Source organism: Pinus tabuliformis, chromosome 1_1 (assembly GCF_031772625.1).
Source record: "Pinus tabuliformis cultivar Carrire ecotype Pingquan chromosome 1_1, CPIR1, whole genome shotgun sequence".
Lineage (NCBI taxonomy): Eukaryota > Viridiplantae > Streptophyta > Pinopsida > Pinales > Pinaceae > Pinus > Pinus tabuliformis.
In genome coordinates, this window is record NC_142297.1 from 832305387 (window position 1) to 832331605 (window position 26219).

The 26219-nt window shown below is 41.6% G+C and overlaps 1 protein-coding gene across 1 annotated transcript; it reads right to left on the reverse strand.

The window, feature by feature from the left end:
- Window positions 1-1359: 1359 nt before the first annotated feature.
- On the reverse strand, window positions 1360-25920 carry LOC149216703 (uncharacterized). The gene is made up of 4 exons (XM_089390046.1): window positions 25790-25920; window positions 25570-25699; window positions 24843-25465; window positions 1360-1547 (listed from the first exon to the last, which is right to left on the reverse strand). The coding sequence occupies exons 1-4, from the start codon at window positions 25917-25919 to the stop codon at window positions 1360-1362; spliced, it is 1071 nt and encodes a 356-aa protein (XP_089246172.1). The 5' UTR covers window position 25920.
- Between the last annotated feature and the right edge of the window lie 299 nt (window positions 25921-26219).

The window sequence follows — 26219 nt, forward strand, 5'->3', positions numbered from 1 at the left end:
TGGCTGCCCTTGTGCTCATTGATTTGGTGGCCTTTGAACTCCGAGCTGATGGTGGAGAATTCGAGGTAAGGGCCCATAAATGAGGGGGACACCTTCCTACAAATCCTCTAGCTTGTTCTCCCACGAATTTGGCTGCCAACTGCTCATTAAGACCTTCAATTTTGTCTCCAAGTTGACCAAAAAGGCTACACAAAGCACCCATTAGACTTGTTGGCATAATGACTAACCAAATTCACTCTATTAACATAAAAATAATCAAAAACATGCAATAAAAAAATGAGAATGGTGGACTAAGCCAAATTAGGAGGTTGAATGAGCCCAAATAATTGGACATTTTTGGGGCTCATCATCACCCCCCTACTGAAAGTGTTGCTCATCCTATGAGCAACCAAATCTCTCCCCTTATCTTTGATGGCCTTGGTGACTTCCTTGGCTAGCATCTCGGCCGATTTCTCCTTTGGCTTCCCGCTTTTCAGACTTTCCTGTAGAAACTGTTCGCTGGCTTCCTGTAGAAACAGTCTCTGTCTTCCTGTAGAAGCAGTCTGCTAAGTTCCTGTAGAACCAATTTCACTGATTTTACTTGCTTGGCCGGGGGTTCCTTCTCCTTGAACTATGCTGCCTGAAAGCTGACGAATCCAACATGAATGGCAAGTCTAATGTATTATAAAAGCACACAAGTACAATGAGCTGCCCGAGAATAGAGTGTGCATGCCAAATCTGGATGGGAAAGAGTGTTTCCAGGCCTTTAACTGAATCGAATGGCATTCTTATTGAACTTCTACTGAGAATTGATAACAGAAGCAGAACAGAACATAAGATAGATCAAGTTTTCCTTGCCTCAACAGCTACTGGTACACAACAAATGGCATGGAATGCTCGAACAATGCTTCCATGTATTGAAGGTGGTGTCCAATTTATTAAAGATAATAGTTGGTATATGATCTCATCAGATCCCAATAATGCAGCTGCTGTGTCATTTGTTCTTTGGGGCAATGTTGTAGACATAGCAAGGTTTGCATAGGTATTAGCAGCTTTTTCTCTCAAAGTAAATATAGTTGACGGTGGTGTGCATAGAAGGTCCAAGATGGGTCAGACCACCCCATCTTTGATCATTTGTAACGCATTCTCAGGTAAACTTGAAAGATTTTTAAGTGCCCCAATGGCTGCTAACTTTGACTTCAAATTAACATTTGAAATCATTTCAAGAAGTGGAAATACAACTCCCTCTTTGAGCAATGCAGCGTTGTTTTCATCTGTTAAACCTATCTCTCACAACTTACTTGCTATAACAATCTTCATTGTGTCAGACCCTTCTCTCAGGTTCTGTATCAAGGGCTTGAAATAGTTCGCCTGTGCCATTTACACTACATTATGCTCACTGTATGGGAGATTCTCCAGAACTCCGTTTGCATCCTTAGCAGCTTTAGGATTGTCGCTATTTGACATTGTTACAAGGAGGGGGATACAACCTTGTACCTTGCCAATCTGTTCACACACAGCCATATCCTTTAAAAGCTCTAAAAGCAATTCCACGACTTTCATACCCTCTGCAATATCACGTGCAAGTGAACGAACAATAAAATAGCATGATCCACCTCAGCTATTTTCACCTTTCTTCAAGCTCCAAACTTGATGAAGAGAAACTCAGGCTTCGCTGCTCTGCTGCACTTTCCTGTAGAAGACCCCACCTGTTTCCTATAGAACGTGATTCTGCCTTTGAGTGAGCCCGATGCACGAGTGAAATTTGAACCAGGTAGGAAACTCAGTGGAGGACGATAGGTTAAGTCGACTGTGGAGGCAGAGGATGTATACTCCGAGTTAAACATGATGCAAGTGCAAGTTGGCAACCATCTGTGAGTTTCAGTTGAGCGTTGATTAATGTTTGCGTGATTTGTGGTGAAGGAGTGCAGTGGCCAAGCGTGCGTGGCTTTTTAGAACTGCAGTAATGTCATGAACTGCTGTTGTTATTTATTTGTTCTCTGCTTGTATTCAATTCCATTAGTTGCACTTAGAGTTTAGAATATCCCCAACTCACTGTGTTTTGTTTTTGAACTTCACGTGAATGGTTGATCCATGCATGCGTGATTTTTGCCTTGCTGAGTGCAATTGAACGTGGCTCCCTTCTTGGCTGAATCCACTCATCTCATTCATTCATGCATTGCTTTAGATTAGATCTATGCAAAATAGATGAACAAGGTTAAGTCACGTACCTGCAAGTTAAACGGATGATTGTGAAGCATGTTGCTGCATGCATGTGTTGATCTTCATTTGCTGCATGTATGGTGGCTTGACTGATGATTTATGGCTGTTTTTTCTTGTGCAGGTGCCCTCTGGACGGATCTAAGCTGCACGAGTTCATTTCCACATTCAACTCTGTCCGTTCAAGCTGCTGCTGCTGCATGGTCACAACCAGAACTTCTTTTTGCCATTTCTCCCAAACGGTAGATCGGTTTGATCTGAAACTCGGTGAGCCTGTTCCTACCATCCTTATGCATCTCCCATAGCAAATTCGTGATCAATGGATGCACGGATTTCGAGAAAAATGGAAAATGGCTGAAGATTTCAGAGCTCGATTTCTCGGAAAAACCGTGCATTGGAATCGGCTAAAACTGCTTGGGTAGGCTACTATCACCCATGTGCATCTCCCCATGAAACAGGTTTTAAAATGGATGCACGTATATGGAGAAAACGCAAAAATGGCTGATGGTGATGGAGGCTGATTTCTTGGAAACCGTGCACCGGAATTGCATGAAACTGCTTAGGCATGTTTTCATCGACCTTGTACAATTCCCCACAAAACATTTTGTCAAATGGATGCATGGTTTTCAAGTTATGGCAAAAACAAATTTCGTTCTATGTCTTTTTGCTTCAAGGCTTCTTGCAAATTTTTGCGTGGGATGACAAAATGAATTTTGGCTATGATGCAGGTATGGAGATGATGGAGGAGGAGTTGGAAGATTGCATGAAGGCTTCTGAACCCTTGAGGAAGCTACCATGCTCGCCAAACCACTTTTTGAAATGCATGCCTAGTTTCCCACAATTTCTACAGGAAGTTCCTGTAGAAGCACAATGAGAAGCACAAGGAGGTGGAAAAAATGATGGATGAAGGCAAGGGATGGACACACAAGTGCTTGTAGGCCTAATCAACAGATTCCCACCATTATATTCACTTTTGAAATTGGATTTGGCTCGTCCAAAGGTTCTACAGGATGTTTCCTGTAGAAATACAAAGCTTCCTGTAGAAGGCACAAGAAAGAGTCCTTTGACCTTGATTTGAGTGCTCCTCCTGTCATGAAACGTCCTTCTTTAACCTGCAATGTCATTGCTGCAACATGAACTCATTCAATGGAGATTAGCTTTATTTTTCTTTTTCTTTTTTTTCTCTTTTTTTTTTTTTGAAAAACAACTAGGGCGCCTCACGGAGGTTTTCACCCTAATTGCCTGCCTTGGGCGCCTCCAAGGGAGGTTTTCACCCAAAGATCTTGTTCTCTTTTCTCTTTTTTTTCCAACCCATTGACCGCCTCATGGAGGTTTTCAATCAATGAGCCAATCTAAGGCGCCTCCAAGGAGGTTTTCACCTTAGATTTCTATTTTCCTCTTTTTTCTTTTTTCTTTTTTTTTCTTTTTTCTTTTTTTTTTCTCTTTTTTTTTCTTTTTTTTTTCTACCCTACCCTACTTGAAAAACAAAATCATTTTCAAGTATAAGAATACTTCCAATGGAGCCATGTGCACATCGAGATTAGAGACAAGATGATGTAAAGGCTCGAAATGCATGCTTTGACAACTATCCAACTTTCAGAGACAAAATGATCTGACTTTGAAAGTACAAAACATAGCTGAGGAGGAGAGTACTGCTGCAAATTAGTGACCTTCTGAAACCATATCTCAATATAGCTTTGATATCCTTGGTCATCTTGCTGATTTGGATCATTCTTCATGTCACCTTCTATCATGACCTTCTGATCTTCCTCTTTTTGTTGATCTTTCTCTTGAGTACATGGAGGATTTGATGATAACCATGGGGGAACTCTCTCGATCTCTGATTTAGATCTCTTCTCTTCATCAAGTGCAGCCCATGGTTCTTTGATTTCTTCTTTGGAACCTTCTTTTTCCTTTGGTCCTTCAATGTTGTCAATAGATTCTCTCTTTTGCAACACTCTTCCTGAGCTTTGGTGAAGATCATTGGGCTCAAGAGGAGTTGTTTGGATATGTTGTGCCTCAGCTTTGCAATTGGGTTGAGATGCTCCATGGTATGGTTTTGGAAATGGTGGTATGGGTATTTGAGTGGAGGTGTGAAATTGAGATGGAGATGGATTGCATTGTGGTTTGGTAGGCATTTGGGGTTGCCTTGGTGGAGGAGGAAAATGAACGGGATGAGAGTTGTACTGGGGCCTCCACTCCTGATAAGGTGCATTCCACTGAGGCTGTGGCTAAGCATAAGAGTGAAATGAATGAGCAACTGGTTGGGCATAATATGGATCTGTGAAGGAACAAGGAGGAGGTGTGAACCAGGAAGGATGAGCAGGGGGGGGCCAAGAAGGCATGAAAGTGGCTTGATAAGGGTCATAATAGGTCTCGGGTGTCCTTTGCAGTTCCTGCTGGTAAGATCTAGGTCCATGCAGCCAACTTTGGTTCATGTAATAGAGTGATTCAGTGGCTCCTTTGGCTCTCTGATATGCAGCTTCGAATCTGGGTAAGGAAGGGAACTGATATGTAGGATGGTATTCTTCACAGACAAAACACACCTCTATGGAGTACAATGGACATTCGTTCCTAGGATGCTTTTTAGTGCACCTAGGACAAAAAATGACCAAAGCTCTCTTGGCTTCTTCTTGCTTCTTTTGGATCCGCAAGGTATCCAGTTGCATGGCAAGAAACTGCCTCATATCGCTCTTGAAATCTTCCAGCTGATTTTCAAATTCATCTTTGGACAAGATGTTGCTCCCAACATTTCTACTTGTAGCCATTTGCTCCAGAGGAATGTTTTCTTCTTCTTCTCCCCTAGAGGTTCTTCAGATATGTCTTGATGTCCACCCAGGGGTTCTTCAATAACAACCATCGAAGAAGAGAGAAGGTTGTGTGAAGCAGTGGGGGTGTTTTGCAATCATTTTTCTAACTTATCTCTACTCCTACAAGGCATGAAATGAAATCTTTTTGGTTGATTTTTTCTTTTTTCTACTTCTACTCGCAAAAATGAAATAAATTTAACTGCAACTTACTACCTTGCTAAAATGAAAATGCGGAATTGAAATGAAAGCAGGAAAGGACTAATCTATTTTGCTCAAATGAAATTGCAGGAATGAAATGCTAGGCTACGCTTGCAGAATTGAAATGCTAATTTACGCTTGCAGAAATGAAATTGCAGAATTGAAATGCTAATCTATGAAAGCAAGAAATGCTAATCTATGAAAGCAGGAAATGCTAATCTACTTTTGCATAAACGAAATTGCATAATGGAAACGAAATAAACTACTTAGAAGAAGATTGTAGTGGAAAATAGAAGAATAGCAACAATCACCAATACTCTGCCGCTTCCCCGGCAACGGCGCCAAAAAGATTGTGGGCTCCAGTATTGTAGCAATAATGCTACAACTCCTGGAGCTTCCTATCTCTAATTTTATCAACCCGGTAGTTTGTACAAACTTGGAAGCGACGGTGATGTATGCACAAGTACTAGCTCTTGTCGCAGCTGTCACTTGGTCAGCTGGCACAAGTCCGCTAGGGCTCAAGCCAACTTCTATATGCTCTCAGAAGAAGCTTTCTAAATGATGGACGAAGGCTATCTCAAGGGAAATTAATCTATTTTGCAAAAATGAACTGAAAGCCAAAAAGAAACACAAACCCTAGCAAACCCTAATTCTACCAGCTAGTCCTACTGATGCAAAGGAAAGAATGCAAACAACGAAAAGAGATGACATTACTTCTAGGAAGGTAAAATGCATGTGTCTACGTTATCACTATCTGAAGAAAACATCTTTTTGTATTTTTGCTTAAGTTGTTGAAATCATCATGCATGTGCTTCTAACTAGTTTTCCACTGTGCAGGGATGGATCAAGGGATGAAATGCTTTGGGAAAGGTTGGGATGGTACAGAGAGAGTCTAAGGGATCCCCAGTATCCTTTCTGAGAGTTTCACAAAGTCTGGATGACATGCAACCATGTTCATGAACTTCTACAGGAAATCTGCAGGGGCTTCTACAGGAAGTTTCTACAGGATGTTCTGTAATTCTTCTACAGGAAGTTTCTACAGGATGTTCTGTAATTCTTCTATAGGATGTTTACGAATTGGATTTTTGAGGATGGATGGTTGATGGAAGATGCATGGATGGTTATGGAGGTAGGATGGGGGTCTGAAGTGACCCAGGAACTGATGGGTGGAGTGGTGAGATGATGTGGAAAGTTGACTTGGCTTGAAGGTAGTTGAGACAACAATGGGGAAGAAGGTAAGGTTACTTGGCAAAAGAGAAGATGGGAGATGAGGGAACAGACTTGGTGATGGAGGAGCTGATCTGAACGAGGAGGTGATGAAGATGCCCTGCATAGTGGTTACTTGATCAAACCAACTACATCTTGCATGCAATCGAAATATCATGTGATCTATCTAACAAGTTAATGAAATCGGTGGACAGCAACCTTATTCATGAAAAGAATCACGTACAACCTGTGAACAAAACATTATCAAAGAGATATAAACGCATGAATAACTCCTACCAATCTATCTTAAACATAAGAAACTACTTTAACCATCAAAAGAAACCTAAGTAACAAAGCATCAATTAAATCTAAAGAGCAGATTTTTTCTCAAGAACGCAGCAAACACACATAAAGAGAAACAAGGGAGGTATTGGGCGCTTGAGATGGGCCCAACCCCAAGAGCTACAGCCTCCCATGAAAGATTTAGAGCTGGTGCAAAGCTGGATCCATCTTTATTAAACAAGAAATGAAAAGTACATCAAAACTGTCCACAAGGAGAACTTGAACATGAGATGAAAGCAAAGCTAATCTATTGCATAAAAATCGAACTACAAACTAGCTAACTAATGGCTAAAACAAAATGACTAACTAGCTACAAAATGACTAACCACTAGCTAACCAAAATGAGGCCCTAAGCCTTCTTATTTATACAATTTGAGGACCCAACAGTCCTCCTAAAATTTAGGGACTTGGCTTCCCAAGACTTGTAGTTAACAGCAGTCCTACTTGACTTGCTTGGCTGCCCTTGTGCTCATTGATTTGGTGGCCTTTGAACTCCGAGCTGATGGTGGAGAATTCGAGGTAAGGGCCCATAAATGAGGGGGGCACCTTCCTACAAATCCTCTAGCTTGTTCTCCCACGAATTTGGCTGCCAAGTGCTCATTAAGACCTTCAATTTTGTCTCCAAGTTGACCAAAAAGGATACACAAAGCACCCATTAGACTTGTTGGCATAATGACTAACCAAATTCACTCTATTAACATAAAAATAATCAAAAACATGCAATAAACAAATGAGAATGGTGGACTAAGCCAAATTAGGAGGTTGAATGAGCCCAAATAATTGTACATTTTTGGGGCTCATCAGTCGCCGGAAATAATCGCGTTATTTGTTGCCAAGAAACCAGGGAGATGGGAGTCCCCATATCGAGGCAGCCAAAACCCACTGTCAAGGTACTATCTCTCATACTCTTAAGGTGTAATAAATATCCTATAGGGGTGGAAATAAGGCTTGCCGAGTATATGACGTTTCCAAAATATTTGACTAATCACATGGCCGTCATCAATTCATTAGTAAGGACCAAGTATAAAAATAATGAGAATAGCATGAATGATTCAAATTAATGCAAGAATTAAGAAATGCTGCTAAGAGTATTTAGGTTGATAGATGTCGGTAGAGTAACTTTTTTCAATTTAAATGTTTATATATATATATATATATATATATATATATATATATTAGATATATATTCGATATAATTTTAAATCACATTTATTTTATATACTTATAAAATTATTATTTAAATTATTAAATAGCATAATATAAATGTAAATTAAAATAATCAATTAAAAAATCACAATAATTTAGTTTTATCAACTATATTTGTTACACAGTAATTTGTCACCATCCCTGTTACTCCTCTTGTCGTACCTTAGAGGACTCATTCCGGGAGTTATAAGAAGTGACAAGGGCTAAAAACACTTGCATTATGTTCCCCTGAGTATGTACTCCATGTTCCCTGAAGACACCTTCTGCAGATCATCCCTAAAAAGTGCTCTTTTTCCATTGGCGCAAGTCCACAGTATCCTACCCGCACCAATGATGGAGATCCTCAAAAGAGGGCGCGACCATTGGCGCTCTATCTTAGAGCAATAGTCGCGCCAACCAAATTTAGTCGTGCTTTTTGCCTTAATGCACGTCCGACTGTTGTTTCCTTCATTACATGGAGCTTTTCTGAGGATAGAAAATCAGTTTTTTGTCGAGCTTTATCCATCTTTATGGCTTTTGCTAATTCCACGAAAGGTGTCCCAGTTCATCGCATCCTCCTCCCTTCTTCTTCTATATAAGCTTGTCATTATGCATTGGACAAGGGCTAGGATAGAGAGAGTGTTGGTGTTAGTGTTATGCTAGTGATTTGGTGATTGAGTGATAGTAGTGATGATTATTGGTCATGGAGTGTTAGATGTTGAGCTCTTGGAGGAATGCTAGTGAGTGCTAGAGAGGTTATGCTGCCGGAGAAGAGATGCATGTCAAGACACATATAGTTACTCGCCCAGCCAGGAGAAGGATCAACGTCAGAACAATGGTTGTAACTTTTCATGTTTATTAATTGATGAGCGACTGCTATTATAGTTCCAATCTCATTATCTATCATGGTGATATGTTGATTTATTTCCTTTCTGACTGAAATATAGTTGTGCCTTGGTAGTTTTTATGTTGGTATCTGTCTCTTCCTTTGCATGTGCAGGTATTCGTTATGATCTGTTGGAGCAAGGGAGCGAGGATATCAACTCTGCTTCAATCATAGCGTTGGACTCCAGGTTAGTCTTCTTGATTCACCTTTGATGCATAACTAGGAACTTGCGTAGCAGCGTGGTTTGTTTGTGGCTAGTTCTGTGATAGGCTAGTGGGATCGCCTCTATCCGCAGAGGGGATTTACCTTACCAAAAAATTGGCGACTCCGCTGGGGAGTAACTCTTTGATTTCTGTCTTGCATGTTAATTTTCTTCTGCTTGCTTGAGTGCATGAGCTTCCTGAGTCAGTTTTGAGTTGATTCTTTACGGTTTGACCCATCTGAGCACTGTCAACCCGACTTGAGGTCGTATCTTTTATCTTTTTAGTTGGCAAGCTTAATTGGCGCGGTTATTTCTCTGACAGTCGCGCCAGTTGGCGCACGTTGCTCAAAAGCAACTCGCGCCAATTCTGTGGTAGCACAAGTTGCAGGCTGACAGTCGCGCCAGCTCTGTAAATTTTGCCTGTGTGTGGGTAGAAAGCTCATTCAGTCTCTTTATATATCTCTTTCAGCCTCTGGAGCTGTGTTGAACCTCTGCTTGACTCGTCTTAGCCTGTATCCCTCAGTTGTTTGCTTATTTCCAGTGACTTTGCATGTCTAGCCTTCTGTGGGAAGTTTCGGTCTCTTGATCATCCAGTCAGCTTGTTGATTGTTCTACACCTATCCAGTACTTTGTTAAAGCTTGATCTTCTATACTATGAATACTTCACTTCTAGCCTCTTTGAAGTTCACTAGTTTTTGTGTTTTTTCCTTGCTTGCATGGTTCATTTTGTGTTTTAGAATTGGTTCTATTTCATTGACTGAACTTGGATTGTGCATATCTCTTAGAATTTTTTTACATGCATCATGCCATCTTAAAGGAAAGAAAAACAAAAAATCTCTTGCATCATAGCAGTTAGCATTTATTGTTATTTGTTGCTATTGAAAAGAAAAAAGACAAAATTTCGTTTCTTGTTATTAGCTGCATTAGGATCTTTGTTCTTTGTTGAAGTGATCATTTCGTTTGTGAAAAATATCTCAACCCTCCTGTAGATAGAATTCATCGAATCAAATGATTTAATTTCAGCATATAGTTTGCATGTAAGAAGTTTTCGAGATATCACATACGGTAGGACCAAAAAACTGAAACATAATCAAAGATAAACTTTAAAATGAACTCAATGAACATAACAACGCATTGGAACATAACGCAAACACTCTAGAGTTCTAGGTTAGAGACGTGTTCCGGCGTCTTTAAACCTGGTAGTTTATCGTCGAGTGGTTGGGTGATTCCTCCACGGTGAAACGGTAGCTGCCAATACGGACTATGCTCCCACGTACCGTCGAGTATATATTGGGAGACCCCTATAGGAATAAAGCCTTTATCCATAGGAAGCCGTGCCAGCCGCCCTACGATTCGCAATGCAGTGAACACAGCATTCACAAAGATCGACTACCTGTACCCTAAAAAGTATTCTGTGGTTTTGCGAAAAGTTTGGCACACCCTCTACCTAGAATTCCAGAGCAGTCACTTTTGATCCTTTTCGGACTCCCTAAACGAAAATGTGCCTATGAGCGTCTTGTCACTTCGTTCTCATTAAATATTCGAAGGAGACTAGAGTCATCTTTTACCCTTTTCTCGACTCTTAAAAAATGAAAAGGTTAAGTTCAGTATCTTAAAAAATTATTGGCCACGATAACATCTACCCAATTAGATCTTGTTTGCGTTATCTTGAGTAGGGTTATTCCTCGTTCAATGGCAGCCTTTCCGGTGCCCACCGGCCAAGGTGTTCCTCCTGATGGGTACCCTCGCCCATTTCCTTCTGTTGGAAATGTTGGTGTTCAGTATATCGCAGCATTGTCTTTGCCTGGGTTGACCATTGGTTTACCCGTATGGTTGTTTTCAAACTCGGTGGTCTCAAGTGTGATGACTCCTGTCCCACCACCACCTCCTCCACCCGAACAACACCATGTTGATTCTAAGGTGGACCCCTTCCCTTCTTCGCCTATTGCTGCGTCCTCATCTTCTACTTCGCCTGGTGAAACCTTGGATTTCACTAACCAGGTGGCTAAGAAGAAGAAGAAGAAGACCAAAAAGAAGAAGTCTCCTAAGGGAAAGGTCGTATCTACCACGAAGCTATCAGAAGTGGAACCACCTTCTACTCCTTCGCGGAAGCTTCGGTCTCCTTGTCGATTATGCAAAGGGGACCATTTTCTTTCTGATTATCCTGGCATTCCCAGGATCCTAGATATATGGTCCCGTGACCCGACTCGCCCCTTGCTGTCGCAAATTGACGATACCTTACTAGTTGGTAACAGAAAAGGGAAGGTTCGTTTCCCTTGTCGACTTTGTGAAGGTAATCATCTCCTTCGCCTTTGTCCACTTATGGATGAAGCTTCCCATCTTTTGGCAAGTCTGTCGGATTCCTGAGTCCAAACCAACCGAAAGTCCACAGTTCCAGCTTACAAGTAACCCGGTCTTTCAAAAGGTCCAGCTTACAAGTGACCCGGTTTTACCTGCAGAAGTTCCATCTTTAGCTGCTCTTACATCTGAATCTAAACCAGATGAAAGTCAAAAGGTCTGGCTTACAAGTGACCCAGTTTTGCTTTCAGAACTTCCACCCCTAGATGATCCTACATCTGAATCCAAACCAGACAACAGTCAAACGGTCCGGATTACAAGTGACCCGGTTTCGCCTTCAGAAGTTACCTCCTCAGATGATGTTATCATTGCCAAGAATGACGAACCCACCGTACAAATTCTATTTATTGACATAGACGTTAATGATCAAGTGAGCATCCCTCTCATTTCTTCACAACAGGAAGAAAGTCCATTAGAGGCATATCCAGCTGTCTATCCAGTCCCACCTCCGAGCAACCTAGTTATTTCCTTTAATTGGGATCACCTAGTCAATCCTCGGTTACCAGCCTCCATACCATTTCAAATTATAGTTCAAGTCTATCGCATGGTTATGGCTGGTACAATTATTGATGAAGGATCTCCTGTTAGTATCCTTTCTTCAACAGCTTGGGAAGCACTTGGTTCCCCACTGCTTCTGCCTGAGATGAGAAGCCTTGTAGGTTTCCATCGAGAAATCACTCAACCTTTAGGAATTCTTCCCAATGTACCTATCACGTTAGAAGGGAAGACTATCCAAATGGGTCTCATGGTAGTCCAAGGTCCGTTAGATTACAATTTACTCCTTGGACGAGACTATATTTATCACATACGTGCTATTGTGTCCTCACTCTTCAGAGTGATGTGTTTTCCGCATGAAGGATGAATGATCAAAGTCGTAGACCAACTTTCATTCCCCGGTTCACACTTCACATATAGCCATTTGCCATTCCTAAATGGTCTTATTTCCACAGGAAATGCCCCAGCACCCACCCCGTCATTCTGATGACGGCAGCTCACCCGGGCGCGTGACTAAAGCCCGGGGGCATCCGCCAATCGAGTCTTTCCAAGTAAACCTTCATTCCATCGACTCCGTGAATGCCATGAAGCTTGGGGGGCATGTACCTCGATTGGTATAATCATGCTGGGGGCATGCAACAAATTTTTTTAACAAGCAAAGTTCTTCATGGTTCAAGCTTGTGTAAAAATGAACCCATTTACATCCCGTGATTGCCTTTTATCCGCTAAAATTCTGCTAGATGAGCCTTGGTTGTTTCATTCCATCGCCACCATATTTTTGGCCGATCATATGCTTTCACTTGGTTGTTTCCCCTTTCCTGAGGAACCGCAGCGATGAGTGGTCTTATTAGCCAGCCTCTTAACCTTTACGTGTTTCAAGTAAAGTTCCATCATTACCAAAACCAGTTGCTATCCCTTATACCACTCGTTCCTTCAGGACGAGTCGCCTTTACGCTCTTTTCTGACTCATAAAATATGAAAAGATTGCCGAGTATTTTTCCCTTTTTGACTCGTTAAAGAAAATAAAAATGAAGGTCCGCTTTCAGCTCTTTTCTGACCATTTAAAGAGGAAAAGATTGCCGAGTCCCTCCTCTTGACTCGTTAAATGGTGATAAGGGGCGGTCGTGTTAAGTTCTTTTTGTCGTTCGTTAAAACATAAAAATATTACCGGGTTTTTTTCGTTTCAAACTCGTTAGTGGTTACGAAACGACGTGGTTTTGACCGCTTTTTTACTTTTTCAGGTCGAAGTCACTAATCATGAAAAGTACTCCTCGATCGTAATGATCAGGCAGTTCTTTCGGGTATTATTTTATACTTTTTCGGGCCCGAGAGACACAACTTTATGAAAAAGGACATCCCTGGAGTTTCCTTTTCTGCTGTCTTTTCAAACTCTCTAAACAAGAAAAGACGCCGAGTTCTTCCTTTGTCAGACTCGTTAAAACTTAATGACATCGGATTTTGTCACAACACAAGCATATGCTATCCCCATCAAGCTTGTTAAAAATAACTGGGGTACTCGCCAGAAATGGTTGGGGAAAATAAATTTTTTTGAACCATAATTGTTACCATAACGGCAGTATGTCGCTCTTGAACATGGCACTTTTTGCTTTCGTGTCCAGGGTGGGGATATTTCATCTCATATCTTTCACTTGCTTCCATGGATTTGGGTACCCTATTTGACCTCTCATTCACTCATTGCCTCGTCATAATGACCTTTGATACATTGATGTCAAATACTGCCAATTCCGTTAATGTGTCGCCGATATGTTCAAGAGAAGTTGACCTCTGCAAATAAACAACCTCCCTCTGATAGTTCGCACAATCTTGATTCACGACATTATCTCTCTGTCTCGTGTCGATGATGTGGGAAACATTATGGCCCACCTTCGATCAAGGTCACTCCCTGTCGACTTCAGCTCATTATCCAGGAAGTTGATCTAGAGACTCCCTTCCGGTGCCTTGGAGCCTGCATGCCTCAATGGCAGGTTCTTCGTGTTCGACGTGAGGTTTTCATCATTGGCCTCCGATCGAATGATTCTACGGGTGTTCGACTTCAGCTCATTAATTCACACGCCATAGATTGTACCTATAGTACCTTGAGGGCCATTGTCATTATTGGTGGTACCTCTCGCGTCTGTTAACAGTTTCCATTATTGACTGGTAATTAGGCGATGTTCATGCATGTTCGACTTCAGCTCATATATTCACATGCTTGGACTTGTACTCTTGTTCGGGTCGAGATGGAGCGCAAGACCCTGGATTGTGTCTGTTGTAATCCAGGAGTGATTCTTGGTACTTGACTCATTCACTGGATGGCTGCAACCATACCTGATTCAGTTCATTGATCCTAACCAGATGGCTGCGTCCATACTATGGATCCAGATTATTTATGTACTCTCTTATGGATGGCTGCGACCATGCCACGTACATCATGTAATTGAACTATCAGTCATGTCTCTTAATACAAATCCTCGGCGGCAGTAACTATATGTGCTCTTGTGTGCTCTTATGTGCGTTCTGGTAAAGCATTTCACCCCTCTCCACCTCTCGGACTTCATGCTTTAGGGGGCATCTGTTACACAGTAATTTGTCACCATCCCTGTTACTCCTCTTGTCGTACCTTAGAGGACTCATTCCGGGAGTTATAAGAAGTGACAAGGGCTAAAAACACTTGCATTATGTTCCCCTGAGTATGTACTCCATGTTCCCTGAAGACACCTTCTGCAGATCATCCCTAAAAAGTGCTCTTTTTCCATTGGCGCAAGTCCACAGTATCCTACCCGCGCCAATGATGGAGATCCTCAAAAGAGGGCGCGACCATTGGCGCTCTATCTTAGAGCAACAGTCGCACCAACCAAATTTAGTCGTGCTTTTTGCCTTAATGCACGTCCGACTGTTGTTTCCTTCATTACATGGAGCTTTTCTGAGGATAGAAAATCAGTTTTTTGTCGAGCTTTATCCATCTTTATGGCTTTTGCTAATTCCACGAAAGGTGTCCCGGTTCATCGCATCCTCCTCCCTTCTTCATCTATATAAGCTTGTCATTATGCATTGGACAAGGGCTAGGATAGAGAGAGTGTTGGTGTTAGTGTTATTCTAGTGATTTGGTGATTGAGTGATAGTAGTGATGATTATTGGTCATGGAGTGTTAGATGTTGAGCTCTTGGAGGAATGCTAGTGAGTGCTAGAGAGGTTATGCTGCCGGAGAAGAGATGCATGTCAAGACACATATAGTTACTCGCCCAGCCAGGAGAAGGGTCGACGTCAGAACAATGGTTGTAACTTTTCATGTTTATTAATTGATGAGCGACTGCTATTATAGTTCCAATCTCATTATCTATCATGGTGATATGTTGATTTATTTCCTTTCTGACTGAAATATAGTTGTGCCTTGGTAGTTTTTATGTTGGTATCTGTCTCTTCCTTTGCATGTGCAGGTATTCGTTATGATCTGTTGGAGCAAGGGAGCGAGGATATCAACTTTGCTTCAATCATAGCGTTGGACTCCAGGTTAGTCTTCTTGATTCACCTTTGATTCATAACTAGGAACTTGCGTAGCAGCGTGGTTTGTTTGTGGCTAGTTCTGTGATAGGCTAGTGGGATCGCCTCTGTCCGCAGAGGGGATTTACCTTACCAACAATATTTATTAATATAATTGCAATAATAATAAAGAAATTATTAATAAACAAGTGTTATATAGTAGCTATTATATGCTGTTTAGTTTTAATATAATTAAATTAAACTAAAAGTAAAAGTATTAAATTTAAGTTAGTGTTAAGGTTTAGTATCTAGTTAATTTAAGTTTTATTGATTAGTAAATTGAGTATTTTGTTAATAGTTGCATTATGGTGGTGGAGAATTCAATCTTACCCAACAATAATAATGGCTTATTGTGCTAGTAGTACATTTGTCGTGAAGGTTGTCTAAAAGGTTTTACATTTTCCACAAAAAAAGTTAGATAGATATATTTTAAAAGGTATTTGTTCTTGCCAAAGTATAAATAAATATTGTTCTTGCGAGATATATCTATGAAACATAGATTGAATATATTCCTTAAAAATATATATATTAAAATTGAAGTTGATTTATTTACTAAATTATTTCTTATTTGAATTGAAAATTATTTGAATTTATTATCAATAATTTTATACTTATTTGTTATTAATATTAAGTAAAATCACAACTTTTTTTACTATAAGTAAAATTATTTGTTAAAAACAATTTTTTAAGTGTCAAACTAGTTGTAATATATATTAAATAAAAATTTATTATTTGAATCAATTTTCATTTAATTATTGATGAGTTTATGAATATAGTTATTTATTTCAACTAATAAAGCCTGCATGTACCAATATTTATTAATATTGAACTTGTTAATTAATAATATTTATTATAAAAGTAGTTTGAATATTATAAAATAGTTAAGTAATGTTTTAGTTAATTAATGGTTGATAAGATTTTATTTTGTTATTATATGAAACTGAGAAATTTTGTTGGTTAGTAATCACTAGAAACTCTGTACATTTACATTTACATATTAATCTTATTTATTTTATGCAAATATTTGATTAAATTATGATAAATAGTAATTGATAGTATTTAAGTGAATATGAAAATGAGCTATTTGCAAGGATTTTAATATAGTGATTTTTTATGAAATTTAAATATGAAAAATTTTAATCCTAAAATCATGACATAAATATTACAATTGTATCTAAAAAATTATCACACAAATATAAGTCAATTACCAATATTATGTTAAACAAAAATTGCAAGAGAAATATTACAAAATGAAACTTGAATCGATAAATAATTTTAAATATTACAGAGAATCTGCAATTTTCTTTTTATTATCAAACACAAAGTAATAGTTAATGAAAATAATACTTTTACTTAAAAAAAAATGCAGCACACCTCTGTCCCTTTTATGTGGGGTGAAACCTCCCTTTCATGGTTGAAGGTTTCCCTCTTCAAAACATCAAGAGCACTTCCTCTAGGAGAAGACCTGAGCTTCATGCCAGACTTGGAAGACTTATGGGAATTGCACTAAGCGTTCCAGTGTTGGTGGTCATCCTTAAACCACCGCCCTTTATACCAACATTTCGGAGAGCACATTCAACCTAGTGTTGCCATGCATCTTTGCACATTTTGTATTAGAGCTCTCTTCTTAGACTCATACATAACCCTTCGGATTAAGGGGGGGAATGTTGGACACCTAATCCCCTAAGGGTTGGTGTGGAAGATGAATAGTCTAAGGAAGTCTAAGAGACCTTGGAATACGAAACCAAGGGTCATGTGAATGTACTATAAATGTATATCATTGTCAATAATAAACACACACTCATGTTTATCATTCATCTTTTGTGTTTGCCATGTATGTGTTTTAACAGAAATGATGTGTGTGCCATGTAGACCCCCATGTGGTTGTGGCATGGCACCTTGTGAGCTAGGCATGGTCTTGTGGGTACCACGTAGATTCCTCTTGATGACATGGCCTCTTTAATGAACCAAACCACTAAGGGGCATAACTTTCTATCCAAGACTTGGATCGAGGTAAACTTTATATCGGTAAAAATATCTTAGTGAGTTAAAAAAAATATTGGTATTAGTTTTAGGTTTCAAAAGCTTTGAGGAAAAGAGGTTTTTGTAACCCCATCTTCATAAAATACCTTAGATATTGAGTCAAATTGAGATAGTTTAATGATCCGGATTTAAACAGGAACGCAACAAATTACAGAGATAACCATATACACAAAGATGCAGCAGAAATAATACTTCATTTCATTAATGGAAAATACTGAAATATGCTTACAAACAGAAATGGCAATAAACTAGCTAGGGCGATGGTAGCTTATCTCTGAGAAGAGATGTGATGGCTACATGCCTCTGAACTGTGTTACAATGAGGCTCGAAGGCCTATTTATTGTTGAGAAACAATGGAAAAACCCTTAACATTCCAAAACCTAACCCTAGGAGATGAAACGCCAAACTGTGGGCCCCGTTTGGGGGTAAGTTGGTACATCAACTTCCCGGGGTCGTAACTTTGGCATATGATCTCCGTTTGACGCGTACAATAGCTCATTAGAAAGATCTATCCGAGCACTATCATTGTTGGAACGGGCAACACTAGTCCATTCCATGGACTCATGTTGCCCCCGGATTCCCCAAAAAACGTCGTTTAGGGCCTCAAAACGGCTCCGAAAGTTCAGGACCCGAAAAACTGCTAAAAATAGTAAGTTGTGCTACAATTAAGGAAACTGAAAATGCTGAGAAAGACAATGGTGGGGGTCCAGGTGGACTTGGCAGGTGGCCACCAACATCCACCTGGATCATTCCTCCCCCCTTAGGAAGCAATGGTCCCCATTGCGTTGAGCTCCTCCATGAGGTGAGGAAACTTCTGCTGAACTTGTTCCCTGGTGAGCCACTTGCCCTGCTGAAGGAGTTGGCCCGCTTTGACAACTCGATACAGTTGGATATTCTGTTGGCGAGTGTTCTTGATCTGTGTGTCCATGATCCGATCAGTTGCAGCTTGTTCCATGCAATCTGGATTTAATTCTGTGGGTTTGAGCTGTTCTGCAATGTCGGATGTGTCTAGCAATGGTGGAAAGTATGGCCGAAGGCGGTCCACATTAAATACTGGGTGCAGGCCAAGGAATGGGGGAATGCTGAGCTCAAATGCATTGTCTCGCATAGCCTTAGTAATGGTGTAAGGACCATATCGGAGTGGTCTCAATTTCCGATAGGCTCCAGTAAGGCGTTCCTTTTGCAAATGCAACCAGACTTTGTCACCCACCTGAAACTTGTGTGGCACCCGATGTTGATCATGTCGCTGCTTGTACTTGGCATTTGATTTCTCAAGAATGTCATGGACCTGCTGGCGAATATGTTGGATGCGCTCAATGAAGCTGGTGGCCTTATCTGTTTCGGACTGGACATGAGCTGAATTCATGTGAGTAGCTGCAAGTGGCATGGCCACATCAATGGGGCATAGTGGCTGGAATCCCAAACCCACCTGAAAAGGGCTATGGCCAGTGGAGCTGTGAAGAGCTCGGTTGTAGCTGTGATGAACGTAGGGGAGGCTCTCGTCCTATGTGCGTGGATGCTTTGAGTTATACATGCGCAGAATGTGCACAATCATCCTATTGACAACCTCTGTCTGGCCATCAGTTTGAGGATGGAAGGCTGTGGACTTCGTGAGTTTGGTGTCCAGCATTGACCAGAGACTGGACCAAAAGGCGCTGAGAAACCGACTGTCCCGATCTGAGATGATAGACTGTGGGATCCCAAAGTGCACCCACACTCGTTCAAAGAAGAGTTTAGCAGTGGCTTCTGCTGTGATATTCTTCTTGCAGGCCATCATAATGGCCATCTTTGAGAACTTGTCGACGACCACAAAAACACAGTCATTTCCATGCTTAGTGGAAGGAAGGCCTGACATGTAATCCATGGAGATGGATTCCCAAGGTCGACTAGGGGTAGGCAACAGGGTATAGAGGCCTTGCTTCTTAATGGTCGGTTTGGCAATGGCACAGGCAGTACATGATCGGATGTACTTCCCAACATCCTGTCGAAGATTCGGCCAATAGAAATAGTTTTGCAGTACTGCCACTGTTTTCTCGACCCCGAAATGCCCAGCAGCCCGACTGTAGTGTGCTTCCCAAATCATCTTGGCACGCTCGCTTGAAGGAACACAAAGGTGACCGAGGTGGCATAATAGGGCATCCTGGAGGTGAAAATATGCAACCTGCCGACCCTCCAAGAGTGTCTGGTATGTGTGGCCGAATTCTAGGTCGCTTTTGTAGAGAAGTGGCCAATCAGAAGTCTCGTGCCCGCAAGAGTTGAGCACGGTGGTTAGCGCCATGATCGGTGGTCGACTGAGGCAATCTGCAACATTATTGGTGTTGCCCTTTTTATACTTGATATTCAAGTGAAACTGTTGCAGGTATGTAGACCACTTCTGATGGCGATCATTCTGCAATTTCCCTTGGGTCTGTATGAACTGCAGAGGTCGGTGGTCTGTGTGGATGACCGTTTCCTTCCCCAAAATGTAATGCTTTCATTGTCGGCAGGCCTGTACAATGGAATACATCTCTTTATCATAAGTGGGGTACTTCCAGACTGTGTCTGAAAGTGTTTCACTGTGATATGCCACTGGATGTCCATGTTGAGTAAGGACTGCCCCAATAGCATAGTCAGAGGCATCTGTCTCGACCTCAAATGGTTGTTGTAAATCTGGTAACGCGAGCACTGGTGCCGTGCAGAGGCGATCCTTCAACTCCCTGAATGCCTTCTGTTGAGATTCATACCAAAATAATTTTGCTTTCGCCCCGCCCTTGGTGACTTGACTCAAGAGCCAAGAAATATGAGAAAATCCCAACACAAACCTGCGGTAGAAGTTGGCAAGACTTAGAAAGCCGCGGAGCTCTGTTAGAGTGGTTGGAGAGGGCCAATCCCAAATGACTTGGACCTTGGCTGGATCGACATGCACCCCCTGTTCATCAATGATGTATCCCAGATACTGAACCTCAGTCATGCCAAAAGTGCATTTCTCCAAATTGGCACATAGCTTGTGTTGCCGCAGTGTTTGGAGAACCTGTCGGATATGGTGGAGGTGCTCTTCCCAACTCTGGCTGAAGATCAGAATGTCATCCAAGTATACTACTACAAAGGAGTTGGTGAATGGCCGTGAGATGTCATCCATTAGCCTCATAAAGGTTGCAGGAGCATTCGTCAATCCGAAAGGCATGACCAACCATTCGAAGAGGCCCTCTTTGGATTTGAAGGCAGTCTTCCACACATCTGAGGGTTCAATTGGTACCTGGTGATATCCTGACTTCAAATCGATCTTGCTGAAATATTTCGCCCCCTTTAGTTGGTCTAGGAGGTCATCAATCCGCGGGATCGGGTACCTATTACGGACAGTGATCTTGTTCAGCGCTCGATAGTCAATACAGAGTCTCCACGTCCCATCCTTCTTCTGTACCAACACTATCGGGCTCCCACAGGGCGAAGAACTCGGACGGATGTGACCTTTCTGCAGGAGCTCCTGAATCTGCCTCTTGATTTCATTGTTCTCCAGAACGGAGCGCCGATAAATTGGTCCATTAGGTAGCGGCGCACCTGGGGTCAGATCGATGGAGTGCTTGACTTGACGGTGCAGAGGAACCCCTGCCGGGGAGGTGAAGATGTCTTCGTACTCCTCCACAATCTTGTCCATCTGTAGTTGCCGTGCAGAGGGACCCCGTTTGGAGGCCGCGGCCACTGTCTTCTTCTTCCCTTTAGGGCGTATCATCAGGAAAACAAATTTCCTGGTTTTGGAAATGATCTTACTGCATTGTTTTGCAGTAATCAAAGAGATGGCGGCAGGTGGTGCTACCTCTGGTATCCTGAACAACTTATTTCCCAATGTAATAATAACAGCACGGGGCCTTGATTCATACACAGCATGTCGCTTCCACAAGTATGGTTGTCCTAGTAATACATCACAAAATTCAAGGGGAGCAATGTCACACAATACCTCATCCGTGAAGGGCTTGATGTTGTATGGAAGGCGACACTGCTGGCTCACGCGAAGATCTCGCCCTTGGTGAAGCCACCCAATGGTGTATGGTTGTGGATGTGCTGTGGTCGGTAAGCCCAACCGCTTCACGACCTCCGCCGAAATGAGGTTCTTTTGACTCCCTCTATCAACAATGGACTGTATCGGGGAGCCCTTTACCCACATCTGGGAGTGGAAGAGACGCTCCTCCTCCTCTGGATCTTCGGGTTCATTTTTCTGGATCTTTGCGGTAGCAACAGTGGCGCTGGGATCCGCATCAATGATCTGCTTCCCTTTTTCATACCCCTTATCGGGTTCTGACTCAGAGTCAGAACATGCATCTGATTCTGAAACCTTTAGCTCAGCCACCAGTGACTGCTTGGCCCGACACTCGCTTGTGTTGTGAGTGGAGCTCTTACGGAACTCGCACCATTTTCTAGTGTCCTTTCTCGGCTTCGCAGCGTTGCTCTTTGCTTGCATCTTCGGCTGGTTGTCTTGGGCTGTCCCGCCTTGGCTTTGTCCTTTGTTCTGTGGTTTAGGGGCACCTTTCCCTTGCTTTGGATTCGCAGATCCAAAGTCTCGCTTCTTTTGTTTAAACTTCTGCTCGACCTTGACGGCATACCGGTATGCTGCGCCGAGCGAGGGGATGTTTAGGAACTGTATTTCTTCTTGGATGTACTTGTGCAGGCAGCCACGGTATTTGAGTATCAAATGTTGCTCTGAATCCTTGATACCCAACTTTGTGCGAAGGGTATGGAAAATATTGGTGAACTCCGGCACGTCTTGGTCCCTTCCCTGCCGCAGCGTGGTCCACTTTATGTATTCATCCTCATAGCTTCCGACAGGGTAGTACTGCTCCTTGATGGCATCCCGGAACGAATCCCAGGTGGGTGCGGCTGAAAATAGTGAGCCAGTACTTTCATCCTTCTGCTCGCAGTAGGTTTCCCACTAGTCCTTGACGTGGGGGGCTGCTTTGAGAAGAGCAAAAACAATCTTTTCCCGACTCGAAAATTCATGAACAGAAAAATAACCCTCTAGCAGATTTAACCATTTATCTACGGCATCGGCGTCTATCTGACCCTCGAATATGGGGATTTCAAAATTAACTTGTACCTTAAAGGGTGTGGCGTTTCCAGAGGAGCTGCTGGAAGCCGATGCGCCGCTTCTGGGTAGCCGCTGAAGGATCTGCGCAAAGCTGTCCATCATCGCGTTCCGTTGTCACTCGAGCGCTTCTTCAGCAAGATTTTGATGGGATCTCCTGCCCCCTCGTCTTTCTTCTTATCCGCCATGGGAGGCCGTCGGGATTTGCGAGGCTGGTCATGCAAAGGTTCAACCAGTTCAAGCCCTAACTCCTTATATCCCGACCTTGTTGGGGACATGCAAAGAAAAACAGAGAAAAAACAGACCGCTCTGATACCACTGATCCGGATTTAAACAGGAACGCAACAAATTACAGAGATAACCATATACACAAAGATGCAGCGGAAATAATACTTCATTTCATTAATGGAAAATACTGAAATATGCTTACAAACAGAAATGGCAATAAACTAGCTAGGGCGATGGTAGCTTATCTATGAGAAGAGATGTGATGGCTACATGCCTCTGAACTGTGTTACAATGAGGCTCGAAGGCCTATTTATTGTTGAGAAACAATGGAAAAACCCTTAACATTCCAAAACCTAACCCTAGGAGATGAAATGCCAAACTGTGGGCCCCGTTTGGGGGTAAGTTGGTACATCAACTTCCCGTGGTCGTAACTTTGGCATACGATCTCCGTTTGACGCGTACAATAGCTCATTAGAAAGATCTATCTGAGCACTATTATTGTTGGAATGGGCAACACTAGTCCATTCCATGGACTTGTGTTGCCCCCGGATTCCCCAAAAAACGTCGTTTAGGGCCTCAAAACGGCTCCGGAAGTTTAGGACCCGAAAAACTGCTAAAAATAGTAAGTTGTGCTACAATTAAGGAAACTGAAAATGCTCAGAAAGACAATGGTGGGGGTCCAGGTGGACTTGGTAGGTGGCCACCAACATCCATCTGGATCATTTAAGGAGTTGGAGCTGTTACAAAATGTTTATGTAAACTAGGTTTCAAGTGCACCTAAATGGCTTCTAACATACTTGAGGTTATGTAGAAGACAATTTTGTATACACCCTCACCCAAACAATATGGGGGCGGGGATTGGGATATAGGTGGAAGTGATATTATTCAAAAATCATGTTCCAAGGATAAAATCATATTCGAAGGATATTATTTTGTTTCCAATATTATTTTGCATTTTATCTACCCTATTACCACTATGATACCACTATGATGAGATCTGGAGCAATTTTATGCAAGATTATATTACAAGAATATTTTTAAGTTTTGCATAATATCATCCAAATATAATTTTGCATAATATGTAGAACAACCTCCATAATAAATGAGGTGAAATAAATATTTTGCAAAATCATAGCGTGGAAATTTTATAAAAAAAATATAATAATATTCCTACAAAATAATTCATATTATGATATGATAATTCATATTATACTAAATTGTATAAAACAATATTATACAAAACAAATAATATTCATTTAATGTAATTTTGCACCATATCTTTAAATGTAATAATAAGTTTGAAAAATAGATATTATGCAAAATCAGATTGATTGATATTATCCATCAATAAAATCTTAAAAAATAATTTTACATAGTATACCTAGCCACACCATCAGCTTCGTAATAAATCAAGTTGCCCAACACTCTCGTATTAAAATTTATTTTTGAGAAAACTATAAACTCACCCTTCAAACATATAAATATATGCACATTCCCGTCCTTTTGAAACCTTGATGCTCCTCTATTTTCATTTCATCACATCCCGAAATTCATTCAACAGCAACATGGAAAGCAGTCAATGGAATAAACTACCAGTTGATCTGCTAATTCGAGTCCTAAGCAGGCTTCCCATCTTGGATTTACGTAAGCTATCGCTCACTTGCAGGTATTTCCTTTCCTTAGTCTTAGATCCCTCCTTTGCCCTTCACTACGATAGAAGCTTTGTCGGCCACCCAATGTTCTTTCTTATGTCAGATTTGATTGAGAAACGCACACAGTCGCCGTCTTTAAAGTCCATTATTTGGCAAGCAGGAAGGCTTGCCAACTTCACATGGCGAAACCCATTGCTCCATGACTTACCGGAATACCAGTGGAGGAGGCCGGTCACATACGGCGATGGGTTCATGTGTTTCGAGGGATTCGTAGGGCCTAATTATCTTCACGATATTAACCATGAGAACACCAGGTTACTGGTGGTAAACCCAATATTTTGTAAGGAGAGCCGGATATTGAGTGTACCCGCCATGGCTAACTCAGTTCGTGATTCCTAAATCCACCTCTATAGAAAAGTTAATGCTCCGTCCTTACACTCACCTGACAGGAGTTTTTTTCCATTGCTCTGTACAAGTCTTCTGATGTAAAATCTGTTGAACAGACGAACAGAGAGGGAGCAAATTACAGTATTGAGACGACTGCTTGTTCGAAACAATGAACTCTCGGCTAAACTAACTGCATCTCCCCCAGAATAATCGTAATGAGGAGATTGCTGGTAACCTAAACTCGACATAGAATAGAGAAAATGTGTAGCTGCTATTTCGACGGCATTATCAGCCAATGGCAAACCAATACGCTCAAATTCTTCGTTTCCGATGGAATCGTTCACAACTAGGTCGCGCCATGAGAATTTCCTGGTTTCTTGAATGTTCCATAATTTGAAGGCTTCATCTGATATATGATTACTGCAGCCCTCATCGTTATAGCCATTTGCTCTTACAATTCCACAGTGTCGCACGACTATTTTTATTTTAACGGTAGTGGCTTTGAACACAGGATTTTGAACAGGAACAGGAGATTTTGATCTTGTTCTTCGATTTTCTGAAGTCCTGGGTTGAGATTTGTTCATTGACAGGCACAGCTTCTTGCCCATATGAGTGTTCCAGTAATTCTTGATTTCGTTGTCTGTTCGACCAGGCAGTCGTCCTGCTATTAGAGACCACCTGCAAATACATTGTATAGTTGAGATTAACTCAATGGAAGATTTCCAAAATATTTCAAAACCTAAGAAAACCGAAAGTGTCATGTGCACTGATTTTCTACATACCGATTGCCAAGAAGACGATGCAACCGAATAATGAGCTCCTCCTCGTCGGGAGAAATGTTACCACGTTTAATGTCGGGGCGAAGATAGTTAAGCCACCGCAACCTGCAACTCTTTCCACATCGCTTAAGACCTGCAAAACAAAACCTACCCGCTCATTTAGCCTCTCAATGCGCATTTTGTTTGCAATAAAAATTGCAATTAGAATTTTACTGAAACTCACCTGCTTTTTTAGGGATATTTTTCCATCCATTGCTGCTATGAATTCGAATGTATTCAGAGAGATTCATATCCTCCATGGCGGACCAAGCCCCACGGCTAAGACCCTTTGAACAGCTAGGGGATCTAACCATCTTCAATATTCTACCGTAACCCGTTAAGGCTAACTCAAAACAGCTGATGGTCTGCTCTGACACGGGACTGGCCTCCTCGCTTCCCTTTGAAAATAGCGCGCTTCGAAATTCAAATTTGAATTCAAATCAAATGGGTATATGACACGGGACTGTCCTCCTCGCTTCTCTTTGGAAATAGGGCGCTTCAAAATTCAAATTTGAATTCAAATCAAATGGGTATATGAGTATTAATGTCGACATACTATCATGTTGCGATCAAGGCCGAGACTGAGGTAAATGTGCCGGAGGTTGGTAAATGTG

Excerpts from the sequence above, each read along its gene's own strand:
- LOC149216703 (XM_089390046.1), bottom strand. The coding sequence starts at position 25,919 with ATGGTTAGATCCCCTAGCTGTTCAAAGGGTCTTAGCCGTGGGGCTTGG. Across the intron at positions 25,700-25,789 it reads AAATATCCCTAAAAAAGCAG|GTCTTAAGCGATGTGGAAAG; the intron begins GTGAGTTTCAGT and ends TTTGTTTTGCAG. Across the intron at positions 25,466-25,569 it reads CATCGTCTTCTTGGCAATCG|GTGGTCTCTAATAGCAGGAC; the intron begins GTATGTAGAAAA and ends ATGTATTTGCAG.